Consider the following 18431-nt stretch of genomic DNA (forward strand, 5'->3'; position numbering starts at 1 on the left):
TATCTGGAATAATTTTTTTTGTAAAATAATTGGGGCCATGTTCATATCACCATTAGACTGAGTCATTCCTCTGTGAAATATCTAATGAAGTCAGTGGAATGGCTTCAGAAGTTAAATGTTCCTCAATATGAGGGTGGATATTTGAATCTAAACCTTTGTGAAGTCTCTCCATAACATGAGAGAGATGGCAGGGATTTCTATCTGTTACACTGCAAAGACTTCTCAAAGATGAGCACCATAATTGATAAAATGATAAAAAGAGCTTCTTGTGAAGGTTTCATAGATATAAAGCATATTTCTAATTCGTCATACTGTGGGAAATTGTATCTTAAATTATAAGGCATAGACTGTAAAACTAGCTTTGATCTTTTAGAAAATTACCCATGTTGAAGACACAAGGAAGTAAAATGGCAAATTCATCCAATTTGTCATCTGGAGTTAGAATACGATGGTATATTTAATGGTTCTGCTCCATAAAAATATGAGCAGCCATATTTTAGTGTGCTTCTGCCTATTGGAGAAAAATAGAAGAAATCCCAATTTTTTCCACATGAATGGATGTATATATTTCTGCAGAGTGTTGTTAAAAATTAGACATAAATGGAATCCATCCCATTACAGCAAAAGAGATGACTTGAATTACGACATGCAGTTCATTATGAAATAGCAGTTGCTTTTCATAGTAGGAAATCTAAAGTGACATTGCAAGTTGTCTTTTGATAGGGTTAGAAAAATTGATAGAGTTTTAATATGGGTTATGCATTGTTTGAGTTATGACTGAGGTAGACCCAACAGTGTGTGCAAATATGCTGTCTGTTCACATACTGCGTGAACTTAAAGGGTTTGCTAAGCAGAAAGACAGACTGGGCTATTAAAGATTTGACTTTTTCAACGTTTGCAGCTTTTGAAGTTTTGCATGTTTTTTTACTTTGGAATGTCTTCAAGATTTCAGCTCTTCGGTGACAAGTGGTTTCTAACTTTCTCTCCATACAATAAACCAGTGGTTTTCCTTTTCAGAGCATTGAGTCTCTCAAGGTAGAACTGAAAGATGAGTGAGGCATTCTCTCTTTTGTGTTTTCAGAGAATAGCGGCTATAAAGCAGGCCTTGAATGCACACAACATCAGTTTCTTTCTGCGAGGAGGATACTGGGTCTTAGTGACATTAGCAGACTCTGATTCAGGTAAATATATAAATAAAACTTTGGGTGCTTGTTAGATGGGTTAAGGAGGAAGTCTGCATATCAGTATATGTATGCGTACATACGTACGTATGTATTTACTTGGGGCTTATTACCTATAGGAAGACATACATACGTACATACATATATATGTTATATATATATATATACACATGTAATGTTTCTGTGTGTATTCTTTGTTGATGCTTTTTAACAGTTGCCGCCAAATAAATGTTTATTCTGTTATTTCATTTTGTCATATAGCAATATTTATATCACAAACTTCTTGCTGTTTTCTGTATGGCCAGGGAAGAGCTAACCAGGCTTCTAAAAAAAATATTCAGTAACCATCTGTGCTAGCTTCCAAGAAAGCAGAGCTACTTAAGTCCTTAACTCTGATATTATAACTCCACACTTCTGTGACGTAGCATGGTATCACAGTATTGTACTAAACTGTGCCATACACGTGGATCCACAGATCTGAATCTTCCTGTAGGGTCCCCATAATTGCTGAACTGCTTGGCTAATGCTGTTCTGAAAGGAAGGATCTACCTTGTCTCTGTTTAAAACAACTGAAAAAGTTTTTTTTGGAATTTATTTCCTCCAACTCTGGATTTACTCTTCAGGTTGAAACTGGTTGAAGGGAGTGTGAATTTTGAATAGAGTTATGTTAAAATGATGTTTTAACTAGAAAATTCAAAATTGACTTCAGCCACATCTTAAAATGTCCCATAGTCTTTGTGTATCATTTTCATTAATATATTCTTGTCTCGTACTTGAATGTGTTGTGGGAAAAAAGCTTAACTGACCACAGTCTATTTATGCTAATGCTGATGTGATACTTTATCAACTCTCAGTAGAAGATCAAAGTTTTTTTATCTAGTCTCTTTAATGCAGAATCACGTTACAGTTTCACTGTGGTACCCTGTCTGGTCAGTATTGGAAACCACTTACTTAAGGGATTAATATCCATTTGCCAGCTCAAAAAGCTGGAACTGGAAGAATCCCACATTCATTCTAGCCTTTACCATTGTATGACCTTGATGAGCTCAATTGCTGTTCCTAGCCCTAGTTTCTCCATCTGCAAAATTAATAAAGCCCTGCTTTTGTATTGTATTTACGTAGGTATATATCATAATTTCCTTTGATATCTTTAGAATCCCCAAAAATATGGATGACCTAAAAGAGGACATGCTAAGTATGTTTTCCATGTTTTATTTCAGACTCTCAAAGAATTGGAGGAGGCAGTGGCTACTGGGCTATTGTGGTTCTCTTTGTTATCTGTCTAGTCGCAGTTGGGGCTTTCATCCTCTACAAGTTCAAAAGGCAAGTAAACTTAATCAATGACATTCATATTTTGAGATCTGGACTTACCCAAAGATCAGCTAAACAGAGTTTGTTGTTTGGAAGGGAGGTTGAAGTCCACTGCTTTGAAAGTCACATTTTTTTCTGAACCTAGAAATGAAGATGCTGCACTGGTGTTTGGTTTTGTTTGCCGTGTTCCAAGATAAATAGCAGCAATATGGGAACTATGTAGAGTTTGTTCAGCTTATTTAAATAATACTGTCAAAAAAGATGATGCTATTCCTGACTAATTCCTACCTCATTACTCTTAGCAGTTTCAAATAAACTAAAGTTATCAGGACAATAAGTACATCTGCAATGCAGTTTTGTCAAAAGGTACAACCCTGAGGAGTTTCTCTTTGCACATGTTACATTTTAAATGTTGGGACAATGCCACACAGATTAAGTGATGGAAATAGATTAACATTAATTTGACACTGTGGTGTGCTGAGGGTAGAAATAATTTTTGAAGTTGCCTTTATGTGAGACATTTCCTCAAAAGTGACAGTAGTTACCTTGCCTGCCTTTGACAGTCTGGTAGACTTTTAGTCCTCTATTGGTTTTAATAATAGCTACTTGGATGATGTGTGATTTAAAGGATTTTGTTCTTTTTTCATGAGTTTGTGTTATCGTTGGCTATCTTCTTTGTATCTTTATATCTTTGGTGCGTTGAGTAGCTATTGGGTGTGATAATACTGGAAACAAGCCTCCATTATTATCAAGTCTTTATTTAGGAAGGCCTTCCATTGATTTGTTGTATTGTTTCAAGATGCATTTTTATTTGTAATAAGCATAAATTTATAGAAGTGGATGTGGCACTGAGTTTGTGATAACAGTAAGAGTAAATAGCATCTAAGAGTCTGTATAGGTGAGAGTTTTTAAATGAACAGAAAAAAACCTTTGCCAAGCATCTCTTCATTTTCTTACTGCAGAATCCAAGTTGTTTAGAGCCCTTGGTGACTGATTGCTCTAAAGGACAAAGCACATAATGCAGTATCAGACTGTTTGTAACTAAATAAAAATCCATTTCCCTATTTTATGTGCCTGCGGGAAGTAAAAGCATAAAAATGGTTGATGTGATGTAATTATATTATTTCAGTAGCAATACGTGGAGGATTTGTTGCTTGTAGTATGGGATCATAAAACTTGCTTGTGATGTGTTTTGAAAGCAGTATGACTTATATCTTTTATTAGCTCTTAAATGAGAGCAATTAAATAACAGGCGCAATTACTGCATGGCAAAAGAAGTATAAAATATGCAAGAAAGGAAGAAAAAAAGAAGTGTTTTCCCTGAGTCCTTTTTAAAATGCTCAATGAGCCATTTCTTTATAAATAGAGCTTTTATTAAGAAGGAAACTACAGTACCATTTGCAGATTCTGAGCCTTAATGTCTCACACACTTCCATATATAATTTGTGAAAATCATTTGCATTTAAACTTCATGGGGTTAGAATTTGGGTGCAAGTGAGGAGAAATATGATATGTGTTCAAATGTTTCTATGTAGCTTGAAAGTAGCTCCTGCCATTGATGAATATTTGGTTTTGGTCTGTATCATATCTCTTCCTGAGATATTTGGTACAATTATTTTTAATTAATTATTTCTCCTAAGCTTTTTCAAGTTGACTTTTGTTTTTTTCTAGTTGCATCTTTTTTTTTTTTTTTTTAATACAATTTGGTTTTCAAGCAATATTGAGAGCCTAAATGGTGTTCAGTTGGAAAAGTCACTTTTTCTCCAAGTGTTCTCTATGAACTACTCTCCCACAAATGTCTAATCCCTTAAAAAAGTATTTCCTGTGTTTATAAAGACTGAAATCAAATTGCTAGATCCCCATGGAGTATTTACTTACAAGTGCAATCCCTTTAATGTTGGAACCGAATGTGTAGGTTTACAAACTGGCCCATGGGACTGAGGTTATGAAACTGAAATGTCTTTTATTACTAATAAGGCAAACTGCAATGCATGAAGGCTTGTCAATGCCTATATATTAAGAATTAATTTGCTGAAAGAATGCTATATTTAACAAAAATCGTTCAAGTTTATGAGATAACTTCAGTGGAATAACACTTTCTAGGCCCTCAGACAACACATGACAATATAAATACCAATTATTCCCACATAGGAATTACAAAAATATATAATGTGTTGAAGTGTTAATACTGTCCATGATTTTTATGTATGATTAACAAAATTGAGGCAGAGATGTAACAGATTTGGTGGCCCTTTCCTTTCAGTTATGTAACTGATATCCTGATGCTCCCTTCAAAAAAGTGCTAAAATTCTTTTTTTCCTCCAGAATCAGAGAAAGGCTTATGAATCTTAATTTTATCATTACACTGTTTGGGTCTACAGATCTTGCAGTTTACCTTGGGGGATAGGAAATGCAGGCTGTCCAGAAAAGACTGCACAAACATGGCTCGGGTTACTGTCTCTCTTTGCCAGCCCAAAGGACTTCTCTTTACTCAACGTTAAATTTGGTACTTGAAAAAATTTGCCCAGTACATGAAAAATAAATTTTTAATTTTTAATGTTGATATTTTCTAAAAACTGACTCTAGGAGGTGGACTTGATGATCCTTATGGGTCCCTTCCAACTTGGGATATTTTATGATTCTAGTCTGATCCTGCTAGTGGACAAAGTTTGTTCCAGACATTCTGGGGGGAAATTTTCCGTATGGCAGTAAGATGCTAAAACTCGCTATGACTGTGACACAAGGCAGCAAGCATGAATATTAGATAAGTTAAGAATAATTTTTCTTTGCTTTGCTTTTCCTTTCTGAGTGTGGAAATCACCGGTCTGATGCCTCAAGCAAACAATATGTTACAACACTCAGTAGTATGCTTCAACTGTTTAACTATCCAGGTAAAATGCACTACAGCTGCTTCTTCTGACCAGAACAGTATGAAACAGCTGGAAAATATTTTAGAGAAATCAGTTCAGTTTTTTTAAAATGGATCAGAGACCTGCATATATTGTTTTCTATACCATCCCATCTTTGCTAGATTTGGTTCAGTGAAAGAACGTATCATCTATTCCCTTAAAAACGTTTGTATTTTCTATGGGTTTCATGTCATCATCCAGAAAGGACTTTTTTATTCTGTTCTTCCACACTGGGGGCCCCTGGGCAATGACATAGAGAAGGCAAATAGCACTGTCTGAACTAAGCAAAGTGGAGGAAAGGAAAATTGTATTTTAGCCACATCAAAGCTGCCATATAATCATTATATTACTAGTGGAAGTTGTGAAATCATTCTTTTATTATTTTTTACTTCTGCATAACAACAGTATATTGGATTAACCAATCCAGAGCATGGTTTTTCTGCTTAGGAATTTGACTTGGTTAACACGTAACAAATTCTATTCCCAAAATGTGTGTGATAATATTCATCTTTTGATTTGTGTGCAAACTACTGCCTGTACCCTAAAACTGAATGCTGTGTTTTCATAAATCTCTGTGAGTCTACTTCAATTAAATTTACATCATTTTATGTATAATTCTTTTTTATTCCTGGGACTGTCTAGTGCTACTTTTGGTAAATTAACCCCCTCTTGGGTCATTTCTACAATGTGGAGCAGAACTGTTATCTTTCTGCCTCATTGACTAACTATCTCATTTTCAGCCTCTGAAGAATACCCCCACCTTGCTTGTACTGTTTTTATGTTCCATAAGAGCAAGTTTAGTCCCAGCCAATGCCACTTAGTTTTATATACGTACATATATATATATATATAAAGGCACTAATTTAAAGGTCTGTAATATTTCATAAAAATTTTCTCAGAAATCAAAATAATAGCATGTATAAAAGATTTCCAGAATGAAGTAGGCAAGTAAGTCAGGAGTGCCTTAAAGCACAAAGTCATTCATCTGAACATTAATCCAAACATAGTAAACCCCGCACCACAATAAAATATTCTATTTAATTAATTATTATTGTTATTAGTTTTATTTAAATTCTCAAATCATGAGGCATTATTCTATGTATTTTGCCAGGTGAATGCATTCCTATTTCTTAAACTGAACAGAATCTTAATCAAGCCTCTGGAAAATGAGTGAAGCCATGTAAAGACCAATGATTGTTTGTTCCACAAGGTGGGAATTGAAAGGCAAATAAAGTAGGGAGTTTAAATGAATTGGAATCAATACCTCATCCCCCTCCTGCTGTTTCATACTGCTTAACAGTTTTAAGTGCAAGCAGTTTCTGATATGAACTGGTTAGAATCTGTGAATGCAGTAAGCCAATTGCTTTCTCAAATATCTTCTAAAAGTTGTGTGACCTGAACAGGTCAGTCAAAGCCATGTGCTGGGATGTTCATTAGTTTTGTAGAGAATTAAGTTACCCATTCATATTTTTATGGTCCTCAAAGCAGGCACGAATATTTCTTCTTCCTCATGATTGAAATAAAATGCTACAGAGAAAACAAAAGGAGCTAGAAATGTAAACCATGGAGCCCTGTGCAGCAGAGATAATTGTCTCCAGTGACGGATGCAGAGCACATGCATTTTACAGCTGAGGGGTAACCCTCCCAAATAAACTATTGCATAATCTTACTCTCTGTTCTTATAAATGTGCTTTCAATTTTCTTATTGCTGATAGTAATCTCTTGGGTCACATTTCATGTCTTGTCATGTTTTCACAGTAATCTTTTATGTAGACCCAAGCATTTCAGCTCTGCCTACTTCAAACAGTTACACTGGACTCAACACAAATTACTTCCTTAAGAAGAGCAAAGCACATCAGGGTACACACATCTTTTTTCTGTATAATCAGAGGTAGCAGCTTCCTTCCTAGAAGTTAGATCAATGTGGAGCAACTGGAAAATGGCCAAAAGTAGACCTATCTTTTGCAAAGATTCAGCATCCCCATCCTGTTTCACCCCACAGTATGGTTGTCCCAAGTAAACAGAACATCTGGCACGTGATACAGTGCCTCTTAAAGAGACCTGTACTATCATTTTCTTGAGTCTGGTGGAACTTTCTCCTTGTAAAACTTTAACCATTATGAAACACGTGGAGATCTCTATCATGAATAAAAGGTCAAAAGCCTATGTATGCCTACACGAGACCTGTAAATTTCCTCCTCCTATCCATATTATTTGTTAGAATTTAAGATACTACACTGAGTATCTGAACTTTATACCTTCCATGAAGGATCTACACTGAGCAGCACTGGCCTCATGAAGTTAAGGTGAGTGAGAAATATTAGCTTATGCCTTTTCTCCTGTTATTCATAACCCGTAAAGAAGTGCTCTTAACAGTGGTGAGTTTAATATTTACTTGTGAACATGTGAAGTTTCTTCATTCATGCACATTTAATAGTGTGTATTGGGGTGATGGTGATTGGGATGATGTGTTAAGACTACTAAGTTTTAACACATACACAACTTGAAGCGTCAGGATTTACACCAAAGTATGCACCCTCTTGACCTGGTTTCAGGCACATACTACGGCCTTAGAAAATCCAGGCAAATAACAGTGAGTTTAGCAGCTGTCCTCACTGTAAAGGTCTGGTGTGACATATGGGTTTGAAGTAGATAAAATTTTTATTATGTCAAAAACATCTTGATAATGCCATTGATGTGTCTAAAATTTGTCAGAAGTACAGCTTGGAGAAAATCGCCCAGTTCTCGTAGAAACATATGTCTAATTCTGCAGATGTGCTGCAAAGACATTCTTTTGAGTTTTGTTTCCCATAGGAATTTGGTGGTGGACTGAAAGGAGAGCAATTTGACAGATTGCATGCAGGTCTGATTGAGCTGAATATTGTTTTCCACATGACTAGTTTCATTAGCAGACACATAATAAACTGTCTGAAGTTACTGGCCCTAAGAAAGAAAAAAAAATCACAATGAATTACCTAACGTATTTGGTTTTGTAATGAGGTGTGTCCTTCTTTCTTTTACAATGGCTTTTTTAACCCAATTAATGGGAGGAGGGCGATGAAGGGATTGGCTTTGTTAGTGTTGGAGAAGCCCTCAGATTTGCTCAAGTACCAGATTAACGTTGTGTTATCATACACTTTTTCCATCCCTGTCATTTGCATTTGGTTGTACCTGTGCCTTATTTTATTCCATGCTCACTGAGGTTCAGAGGAGTAAAACCAATTAGATTTCTTTCTTTGTGCTGCTTATAAATAAAGCAATAAAATATCTGATCTATATATATGAAAGCTGCTCTGAAAGTAAATTTTTTTTATGTTGGCTGACAAGATTAGAGGTGAATGTTGGTGGTATGGCAGTAGAGATCGAATCTTCCTGCCAGTATTCCATTACATTTGTTTGCCATGTGAAAGAATGGCAGCAGAGGAACAGTCTGACAAAGTGGCATCTGACATGGAAGTGTGAATGAAAGAAAGGTGTGCCACTGAATTCCTCCATGAAGAAAAAATGGCACTCATGGACAAGCTTGCTGAATGCTTATAGAGACCAAACAGTGGATGTGAGTGCAGTGAGGCAGTGGGTAAAGCATTTCAGCAGTGGTGACAGGAGCAGTGAGTCATCTCTTCTTGTGCAAATTGTTACAAGCACAACAGGCTCTTTCTTGTTCATCTTCTTCATAGTTATGTTGAAAAAGAGTATTTGGTAGCTAAGAATTTGCCCTATCAAATAGGGTCATTGTGTTCTTTATAGCCATTGCAGTTTCCATGAAAAGACATGGGAGGTATTACTTTGGGAGCAACCTGCGAATGTATGTGTATATGTGTATATGTGTGTGTGTATATATATGTATTTATATGTGTGTGTATGCACATGGCTATGCAGATAGGTATGTGTACATACATAGGTATAGATAGAGAAGATGCAGTTCATCTCATGGTTAGTTGAAATCAGCGGGAGAACATCCCTTCCACTCATGTTTCAGTTTAGCAATTTCTGTTTACTGTAATTATTTGTGATGTTTGTGAAAGTTTATTATCAAATGAGGATGCTGCAGAAACTTTTATCTCAAAACGGTGCCACTTGAAATAGAACCTTTCTTTTGAAATAACATTTAAACTCAAAAGCCAAAGCACTGAAACACATGTATTTTTCCTGTTATCGTACTGCTGCCAGAATATAGAGGAGAAGATGGTCATTTTTGGAGAGAGAACCAAGAATTACTGTCAATCTTTCTGTCTTTGCACTGTAGCTGAAAGAGCACAGCAGAAACTCCAGCTTAACCTCAGCAGTTCAACCTCATATTCCATTTTTTTGTTATTGTCTGCCCATTGTAATGATTCGTGTTTGAGCATGGACTTAGCCATGATCTGCTCTCACACTGATTGAGCTGTCAGGCTGCTGTTTACTACATGGAAACAGAGCTCACAGTCTGCATCTCCCTAATCAGAAGTATCTGCTTGGTAAACAGGAAAGGATGCTCTCATGTGCCCAAGCAGATTTCAGATAGCAAAGCTATAACAAAGGCCATGGCTGCCGAGGAATGTTTAAACGATAAATTCTGTTGCAAAAATTAGAAGCTTCTGATTTCTTCTTCTTTGATTTTACAATTCTCACATAAGTTAATCTAGTTAAGAGCTCTTTACTAATACTTACTTTAAAGCTTTCCAGGTTCAGTTATGGTGCTAATTGTCTGTTGAAACTGATAGCGCCATTTCATAGCATACTTTTTGTTTTTCTAGATACAGTTCAAAGTGAAGGAATTAAACACTGTCTTCCATAGAAAGCTTGGTCTAATCAGTCATTTCCCAGTACTGCTTCAATACTGCCTGCTTATCTCTACCCAGCCTTCCCTGCGAGGAGGCAATGTCTTCTTACTTTCCTATACGTATGCTGATTTAACTTCTTACTCCATACCCCTTGCTCCTGGCCTCTGGTGTGTCACCCTATGCTCCCTTTTCATTCACTATCTGCTGGATTTCTCCTGCTTCTTTCCCCTCAACCCTAGTACAGTATGGGAGTGTTACTGAACACTAACCTCCAGTGTCGGCCCACCTTGATTGGGGAGATGGGCTTGACTTATTGTGACTTTAATGTTTGTAAAGATCTCTGAAACCAGGAAGAAATGCCTGTTGGGTCTTTTTACTACTTTACTTAATAAAAAACGCCTTTCTGTGGTTTTTAGTTTTTGTTTTAGTTTTTGGGGTTTTTTTTCTATCAATCTTAGTAAGAAAAATCGATGCTGAAGTCTTAAGCTGCTGAGAATAATTAGTTGGTAACTTTAGGTTGGGAAAATAAAATTGAGGAAGAGTGTGACTGGCCCTATTGTGTGATTCTAGTACAACTTCTTGCTGCTGCAGGTCTTCTCTGTTGTCAAAATGTATGTGACATGAAGGACTTGATTACAGGATTTTTTCTCTTTGTCCCATTTAGGAAACTACCAGGCAGGAATGTCTATGCCCAGATGCACAATGAAAAAGAGCAAGAGATGACAAGCCCTGTTAATCATAGCGAGGACACCCAGAACATCATCCAGGGTGAGGAGTTTATTGATGATGATCTGGACTCTCAAACGCTAGGTAACGCAAGAGGTAACTTCATTTTTAGTTCATACATTTTTGTAAGTAACTCATTTTTACTTGATGTTCATTTTCATTTTAGCTTTTTTTTTTTTTTTCCTCATCATCATTTTCTGTTCAGATTTGGGAGAAAGCAAGTAGCACACCGCTAAGTATTATCTCAATTATCTTTATTTTGCTTGCTTGTAATTACAGATTAATGTATGAGCAGGCATGCAATACAGAAGCAAAAGTACAGAGGCAGTAGAGTTTAATGTCAGGAGACTTACTCAGGCAATTTTAGGGAGAAAATATATTTCATAGAACAGAATATAATTGGTAGCATTTGACTTAGCTCAAGAATCCTCTGAAATAGTAGAAAATCAAATGTGTGTCAGTAGAATTTGTAGAGTCAATATTTCCATTATTTCAGATTGTATCTAGATCCATTGCTATATTTGCCATTATATTCCATTTAAAATTTTCATTATTAAAAACATGAAATTTATTCCTGTATTAAAAATATTATAAGCCTTCCTATTTTAGCTGATAATTTACTAGTATTCATGGGATGGCCATAAAGAACCTTTAAGACAAACTTTCTGTGAAACTCTGAGCAAATGATTTCAGTGTCAGTTAGAAGTGTATATCGTGGCTCCCTGTGGTTATTTTTAATGTAGCGTAGAATACTGATGTATTAAGTTCATTTCCTGTAAAATGTACCATTGTGTTCAGAGTGTGTTTGGGTCGCAGTTTGAAAAGTGTAGGACAATGGGAAAAGCTCTCCAGTTCCATTCATACAAGTCTTGTGAAAATAAATCAGATAACCCAAAGCCTCTGGTATTTGTGACAGTCCTTTCATGGCCTAACTGGCAACTGTAATGTTTTCATGAACCCACAGAAGGGCATCTATATTAGCTGGGCCAGAGGTACCCTGAGGTAAGAGAATCGTGGGAGAAGAGAGATTTCTTTGATGTGGATTTCATCTTTACTTTTTGTTGTATATATCTTCATTTTCATTTGCTGAGCCTCATGCTACTTCAAGGTTCTTGTAGATACTATTTTAGAGTACAGTTGAAGAGTCTACCCTCCTGCTTTGTTGTCTTTGTATATTTCTCTATTTTCTCTGACAAATAGCGTGTGTGAGTATCACTGTTTTCATTCACAATTTTGTAAGACCTTTTTTGCACTCTTGACTCTATTGAAATTAGTTCCAAGAACAACCCTGGAAAAGCAAAGTCTCCATTAAAATTGTTTTATCAACCTCTCTCCAGAGTCTTAAGAGAAGGCCGAATGCTAACGAAGTCCATGCAGACATTTCTGTTAAAGTGGAACATTCAAACACCTCCAAATAATGTGCAAAAATGTAACTTTAAATGATAGAAAATCCCTTTTGGCCTATTTAGAGAAGGCAGGTAGTAATGCTGGAATAAAGAAAATCTACCCTCATTTGTGACACATTTGGAAATAATCTCTACTTGCTTAGTGCTGGCTACATAAGCCTGATCCTGCACTCCTTACACAGAGAAAAAAATATCATGTATCTGGGCAGAGTATTGTTAAGGTTAAAGGGTGCAAGATCACAGTGTTTTGAGGTGACACTTAAAACAGCTAGTAAATGCAGCTCTTGAGGTGATTTGTGCTTCTGCCAGGTTGTCAACACCAAAAGCATTTCCAGCAGAGCGTAAAAAGTTCATTTCTGTGGATCCTAATCATCTATATTCATCGGCTACTGTACAGCTTCAGCTTTTAGACAGAAGACTGTATTTAAGACAGAAAACTATTTCAGCTCGCTGTACCGTTTTGTTACTTGTAACACATTCTACTAGGTCCGGTATCGCTCATTATTGCCAAGAAAATATTCCTGTTCTGTGTTATCTGGGTAGAGTACGAAACGTTGCAATCTGTGCTTTATATAAAATTCTGTTTTACAACAGAAGGTATTATTTGCAGAAGGTTCCTATGCTGTGGAGATCCCTTCTAATTCTGGTGATCTTTCTCCCTCCCTGTTGGGAGAGGTCTGTAACAACCTCCGCTCCATGCACAGCAGGGTATGGCAGGCCTAGCTTTCTGTTGTTCTCTCTTCTCGTAACTTTTGACTTTCTGCAGTACAATATTTCCAGACTCACCCATCCACTTTTTTTGTTTTCTATATATTTTATGTTGCCTACTTTATCGCAACCCCCACCTTGGGACTCCTCAACATCATTACCTTGCAGTGACTCCTTCTGGGAGAAGTGGCAACTTGAACAGCTACAGAGTTCCCCTATTGCTGATGCCGGTCAGTGTCCAGTCCCAGGTCAGTGGCATGTTGAATGGATGCCTCAGGTGCCATTCTCCTCCCTCACCTGCACCCCTCGAGACAACCACACCTTTTTAAGCTGCAAAGGGAACCAACTTATGCTGTCACTGGGATAGAAACCCTAGGAATTCACCACAAATTCACCACCATGAGCAAAAGCTTTAGGTGAAAGTATCTTGTAGGGTACATGGAGCTGTTGCACAAACCTTCACCTGATCTGTTGTTTGATAAAGACACTCTGTGTATGTGATTGACTTGTCCCTGCAATAAAAAGGGGATTTTTGTGAAGTACCTGAAATATACTAATGCTGTCTTTTTTTTTTTTTCCCTCTATTTTCATAGGCAATCACTCAGGCGTGGTTTTGAGCATCAACTCCAGAGAGATGCACAGTTACCTGGTTAGCTGATATTTACAGCTGAACGCAAAAACCGAAAGACTCTTCTCTGTATCGTTTTATTTTTCCCTGGTGATGTCACAAAATTGCAAACATGGCTGTAAATTGCTGGTGGAGAGAAGGTTCCCTAACAGTCCCGTGGAAAAAAACGTCCATCGTCAGTTACTGGTGGAGAAGGATGCACATCTTGTGTTCACTAATGGCCTGAGAATTTGTTATTCAAACTCAAACTACAGTAGCAAATGTGTAGCCCTGGGCACATTCAATGCCACTTTCTTTCTTTCCTCTATAAGCTCTAGTTCTCTGTGTTTATTTTTAGGAGAATTGACTGTAACTTTTTAATTATAATTTTAATTGAGGTATTCAGCAGAAGGATGGGACTCCTCAGCTTGAAAAGGTGATTTCTAAACCATGACTGGACCAGAACAGGTGCTGGTTGGTCTCCATGGTTTCAGAGGGCCGTAACAGCAGTGGTTCTATACTGGGAGAGGACTGAGCAAGGAGCTGGATGTGCTCCTAGTCAGTAGAAGCTCTTAAATACATGTGAAGTAATCTAAGGAATTTAGGCCTAGGCCCTTCTGTGGATTAAACAAAGTAAAGCACTAAATAGGTTATCTGATAATTGTAAGATAACACTCCTTTAAGTTTATCAAGTCCTGACAAACCCTCAGCACCAGTACCTCCCCCAGTCCCACCCATGTATGAGATAAACACACCAGCGTGAAGCTTTTCCCAGACCAGGTGCCTTCACTTACGGACGGTCATTTCAGTTGCTCTCCTCTTGTCTTCTGAGTGAGCACCTCTAGGATAATGACAGCTGCCAGAGCAGTTATCATGTAACTACCTGTGCTGATGGCCTGTCTCTTTTTAAATTTCCTTAGAGTGTAAATACGTCTTCATGGTCACTTTCTTTGTAGGATTATTTTATTAAGACTTGCTGTTAGGGCAGAGATGCCGGGAAGGTGAGAGCCCTCCTCCAGTTTGGACAGCGCAGTCCCTTTCCTACTCACATCTTCCCTTGGTATTTCAACTTTGGTGGCAGATGTGGGCAAACTCATACCCATACTTCTCCATTTGTGTTGGCCTGACAAGCCAGAGGGCATGAGGAGGGCTTGTATCAGTGGTATCAGGTCCGTGCTTCCTTTCTCTCACCACAGGGTGTCAGTCGGGCCCCATCTCAGCAATGGTCCCAACTTCTGCAGGTTGGACAGGAGGTTAAGTAGGGCGCTTCTCTTGGAAACCTACATACTCTCTTCACTTTTTGCCTTCAGTAGAGTATAAATAGCTCTTTACTCACTGAATGTCATGCCGATGCTAGTGACAAGCTCCCACACCACCTTGCGTGCAGGGGATACAGGTAGCTAACTTGAGTAAACAAGCAGTAAATAATGAATGCTGGAAAGACACAAAAGAACTGTCTTAAAATTACCCCATGCATTGGAGTCATTCTTCTGCATAGCTGTGAGTATCCTAAAGCATATGGTTGTCAAATGCAGCAGAGTGGGATGTCGTAATTCAGTGCAGTAGTGTGGGATCTCAGAAACCCCACAGGATGTATGTGTAAAGCACAAGAAACTTCATGTGATGACCTGGATGAAAAGGTTAAAGATGCTGAAAAATACTGCAGACTCCTCAGGAAAATAAATTCAAACTTCTTTCCAAAATTTCTGCCTATGTAGTGGTGGAGTGCCATGCAAACTGACCCAGAGAAAATCGGTGTTCTAGCAAACTGTTGTGTTCAACAAGTGTATGCATAAATCCAAGATGTTACACGGAACTGAGTGTGCATTTCTCAGAGAGAAGTGTGATATAGAATGTGCTGTACATTGGGAACTTGGTTGCACCAGAGGCTTCCCCTTCTCTAGCTTTTTATGTGTTCTCTAGTGGAAATGAGCCTGAACAGACAGTAAAATAGTATTGCAAACAGCTTCTTTGTTCCTGTGAAATGAATCTGAAGTGGGCATGGAGCAAGTGAGTAGGGGACTAGTCTCCTGGTCAAGGAATAGGATGGAGATCCAAGCACTGAAATTGCTCTCCCACTGTTAGTCTGATCAGTTAAAGACATTGTTGGAACTGGGTCACGCATCTGATCTGTTCTTTAGCAGCTACTTTCATACATTTAAAACAGGGTGATTTGTGTCTCTGATAACAGCAGTCTTTTGGAAAAGAGTAGAATATTTAACCGTGCGGTACTCTAATTAACACTTAGCACAATATAGTGCCTGTAATAATGTTTTTCAGTGCTAATTAATTTGATTCATGCAGCACTCCTGCAAGGTTGGTTTGTCATGTCTTAAAAGCACTGTTTTCTAAAGAGTTGTCAGTATTGTTATAACTGTATTAGCAATATCCAACAGATAATAAAGTAAGCCTTTAGTTCTCTGGCAAGAATAACTTTAAAAATGAATTATTTTGAAACTGAGACAATACCATTCCTATTTTCCCATTTGCAGTATATCTTTAAATGAAAATTATCTCTACTGTTAGGTTTTGAATCTTTTGAACTATGTCCATGATATATATATATCATATATATATGTATATATGCCTTAAAACGCTTATACATATGTATGTATCTCCTTTACATAAGTCTGGTTACATGCATATACAGAAACAGAGTTCTTTCTTTGCCTAAACACCAGGCACATATGCACACATGAGTACACACAGTGTTTGTACACACTCCAGTTAAGTTTGTTAGTGAGGAAGGGTAATTAGCTAAGAAACAGAAGATGGGTGTCACGCACGTGAATTCTGTGCCCAGACTCTGGGCAAATTACTTAACCTGTAACCTCAGTTTCCCCATCTATAAAAAGGAACTGATAGTAATTACCTACCTCACAGGGGTATTGTGAGGCTAAATCAATTACTATTTATTCAGTATCTTCAGCACAAGTACATAATATTAGTAGTCTTGCTTCTTTGTTTTACTTATAATGATTGCTGTTCCTTAAAGACTACTGAAACCAACCACAATTATATGTAACTGTAAAAAATGTCCATAATCCAAACAGGTACGTAACTGTTAAAATTAAACATAATGTAATTTGATTTGAAAACTGTTGCTGGACCATACTGTTACGCAGTAGCATTGCAGCATTGGCTGTGATCTTGATAATTTGCATCCCAGTATCGTAAACTTCCTTTTCTGCAGTGCTACATGGGCAAAAGTCTTACATTAATGGGTACGGTGCTTTCTATCAATATTGACAGTGGACTGTACTAAAACCAATAACAACAAAACCTGGCATTCTATCATTTAGAACTTGTGGTCTTCTTAAATCGAACCTATTTGCAATTTCAAAAACACCCAGTACTTTTCAGAATGCTCCACTGAGTGCTGATACGAAGCATGCTTACACAGCCATCAAGATTTATGGCTGTTAGCGATGGCTTTCCTTTTGACACTGGATGTTTGAGATGGCTGTAGGGTGATCCGTCCAGATAATGTGCTCAGAAATGCCCAAAGACATCTAGTGACACGCACCCACCCCCAGTGTAAATTAATTTCTTAAAAATAAAAGCAATATAAACTAATGTGTGCTTTAATACCCTTTAAAGAGGGTGGTGGAAGTGACTGTGAAGAAATAGATGGTGTGAGCCTGAGGCAAGCTGCTGTTATAGCTCCAATTCGCATCCAATTTCTTTGAACTCTGTGAGGATATTTTCATTGAATTATATCATTCTTGATGAGTTTTCTGCTTCCCTTGGCCAGTGGGAAGGGTGAAATGTTTGTTCTCATACAGCAGTTTGTTACATGATTGTCCTCTGGAGAAAGGCATATCACTGGTTTGCCATTATCAGTTCAAAGTACAAAGCAGATTTCAGGTGACATTACTATGTTGCTTATCTGTATTTTAAGTCACTGAGAAATTCCTTTAGTGGGAATACTCTGTAACTCCATGCTGCCTATTTAATAGAGGTTAGCAGAATGGAACTGCATTGGTTTCTATCCTCCTTACACAAATATACTTGTGTTTTTTCATTTGTAAGAAATGAAGTGCATTTGTTTGCAGTAACTTTTTGATGACAAACCAGTCATTCTGATATGCTTTGACTTTTTAATGTTATGTAAATTTGAATATGATGTTGCTAAGTCAGTAGCACTGATGACAATTTCAGTTGAAGATGTTCCCTTTGTTTCCTATAAAACTGTGCTGTAAGTTTTTTTTAATGAAGCTCTTGGGGGAAAAAGAGACTAAAATTTTTTATTTCATTGCCAAATCATTTACATTTAGAGTTGCTTTTTATATGTTGATTGATACTGCTCTGTTTTTTCCATCTTCATTCTGGCTTACCATCAGAAAGAAAGTTATAATAATTTACCTTTATAAATATATTCTTTTGAGATGCAGAACTTTACTGGGTATCCCAAGATTGTCTCTAACGTTTCTTCCTACATTTCTTTCGCTTTTCTAGACCCAATTGCATATTTCTTCTACTTTTGTTTCTGAGTGTGGCATATAGCCTAATCACACATCTCTGTGAAAATCTTTCTAAAACTCACATTAGAATAGCATTTAAGTGCCTAGAAGTAGTTAGAGAGTCTTCTTAGAGTGCTTTCAGAATATTAAGTCTTTATTTTCATATTCATTATTTGCTTTCATTATTTGCTTTCAGGATTAGCCCTCTGATGCTGCTTAAGTGTTTATTCTTTTCATGGCTACATGTATAATGTTTTTTACTTACTTTCAGGTACAATCATCAAGTGACAAGTTTTGAAGTACCTCAGACCCCCAGTTAGCTTTAGCAATTAAGAGCTGAAGCCCTGCAGTCTCTGA

General features: G+C 37.2%; 1 protein-coding gene across 3 annotated transcripts in view; it reads left to right on the plus strand.

Annotated features, from left to right (window-relative positions):
• The window catches only part of SORCS2 (sortilin related VPS10 domain containing receptor 2), a 522402-nt gene extending 504464 nt beyond the window's left edge, over positions 1 to 17938 (plus strand). The window contains exons 24-28 of one of the 3 annotated variants that reach the window (XM_042871371.1): positions 1082 to 1181; positions 2402 to 2504; positions 10829 to 10974; positions 13173 to 13252; positions 13598 to 17938. In XM_042871371.1, the coding sequence (XP_042727305.1) occupies positions 1082 to 1181; positions 2402 to 2504; positions 10829 to 10974; positions 13173 to 13252; positions 13598 to 13621 (453 nt within the window). In that variant the 3' untranslated portion in view covers positions 13622 to 17938. Of the gene's footprint in view, positions 1 to 1081; positions 1182 to 2401; positions 2505 to 10828; positions 10987 to 13172; positions 13253 to 13597 lie in introns of all 3 variants that reach the window. The other 2 variants (XM_042871372.1, XM_042871373.1) reach the window with 2 other exon arrangements.
• Positions 17939 to 18431: the final 493 nt, after the last annotated feature.

This window comes from Lagopus leucura, unplaced genomic scaffold, assembly GCF_019238085.1.
Source record: "Lagopus leucura isolate 7727_CA_CO unplaced genomic scaffold, USGS_WTPT01 Super-Scaffold_100004, whole genome shotgun sequence".
NCBI classification, from domain to species: Eukaryota; Metazoa; Chordata; class Aves; order Galliformes; family Phasianidae; genus Lagopus; species Lagopus leucura.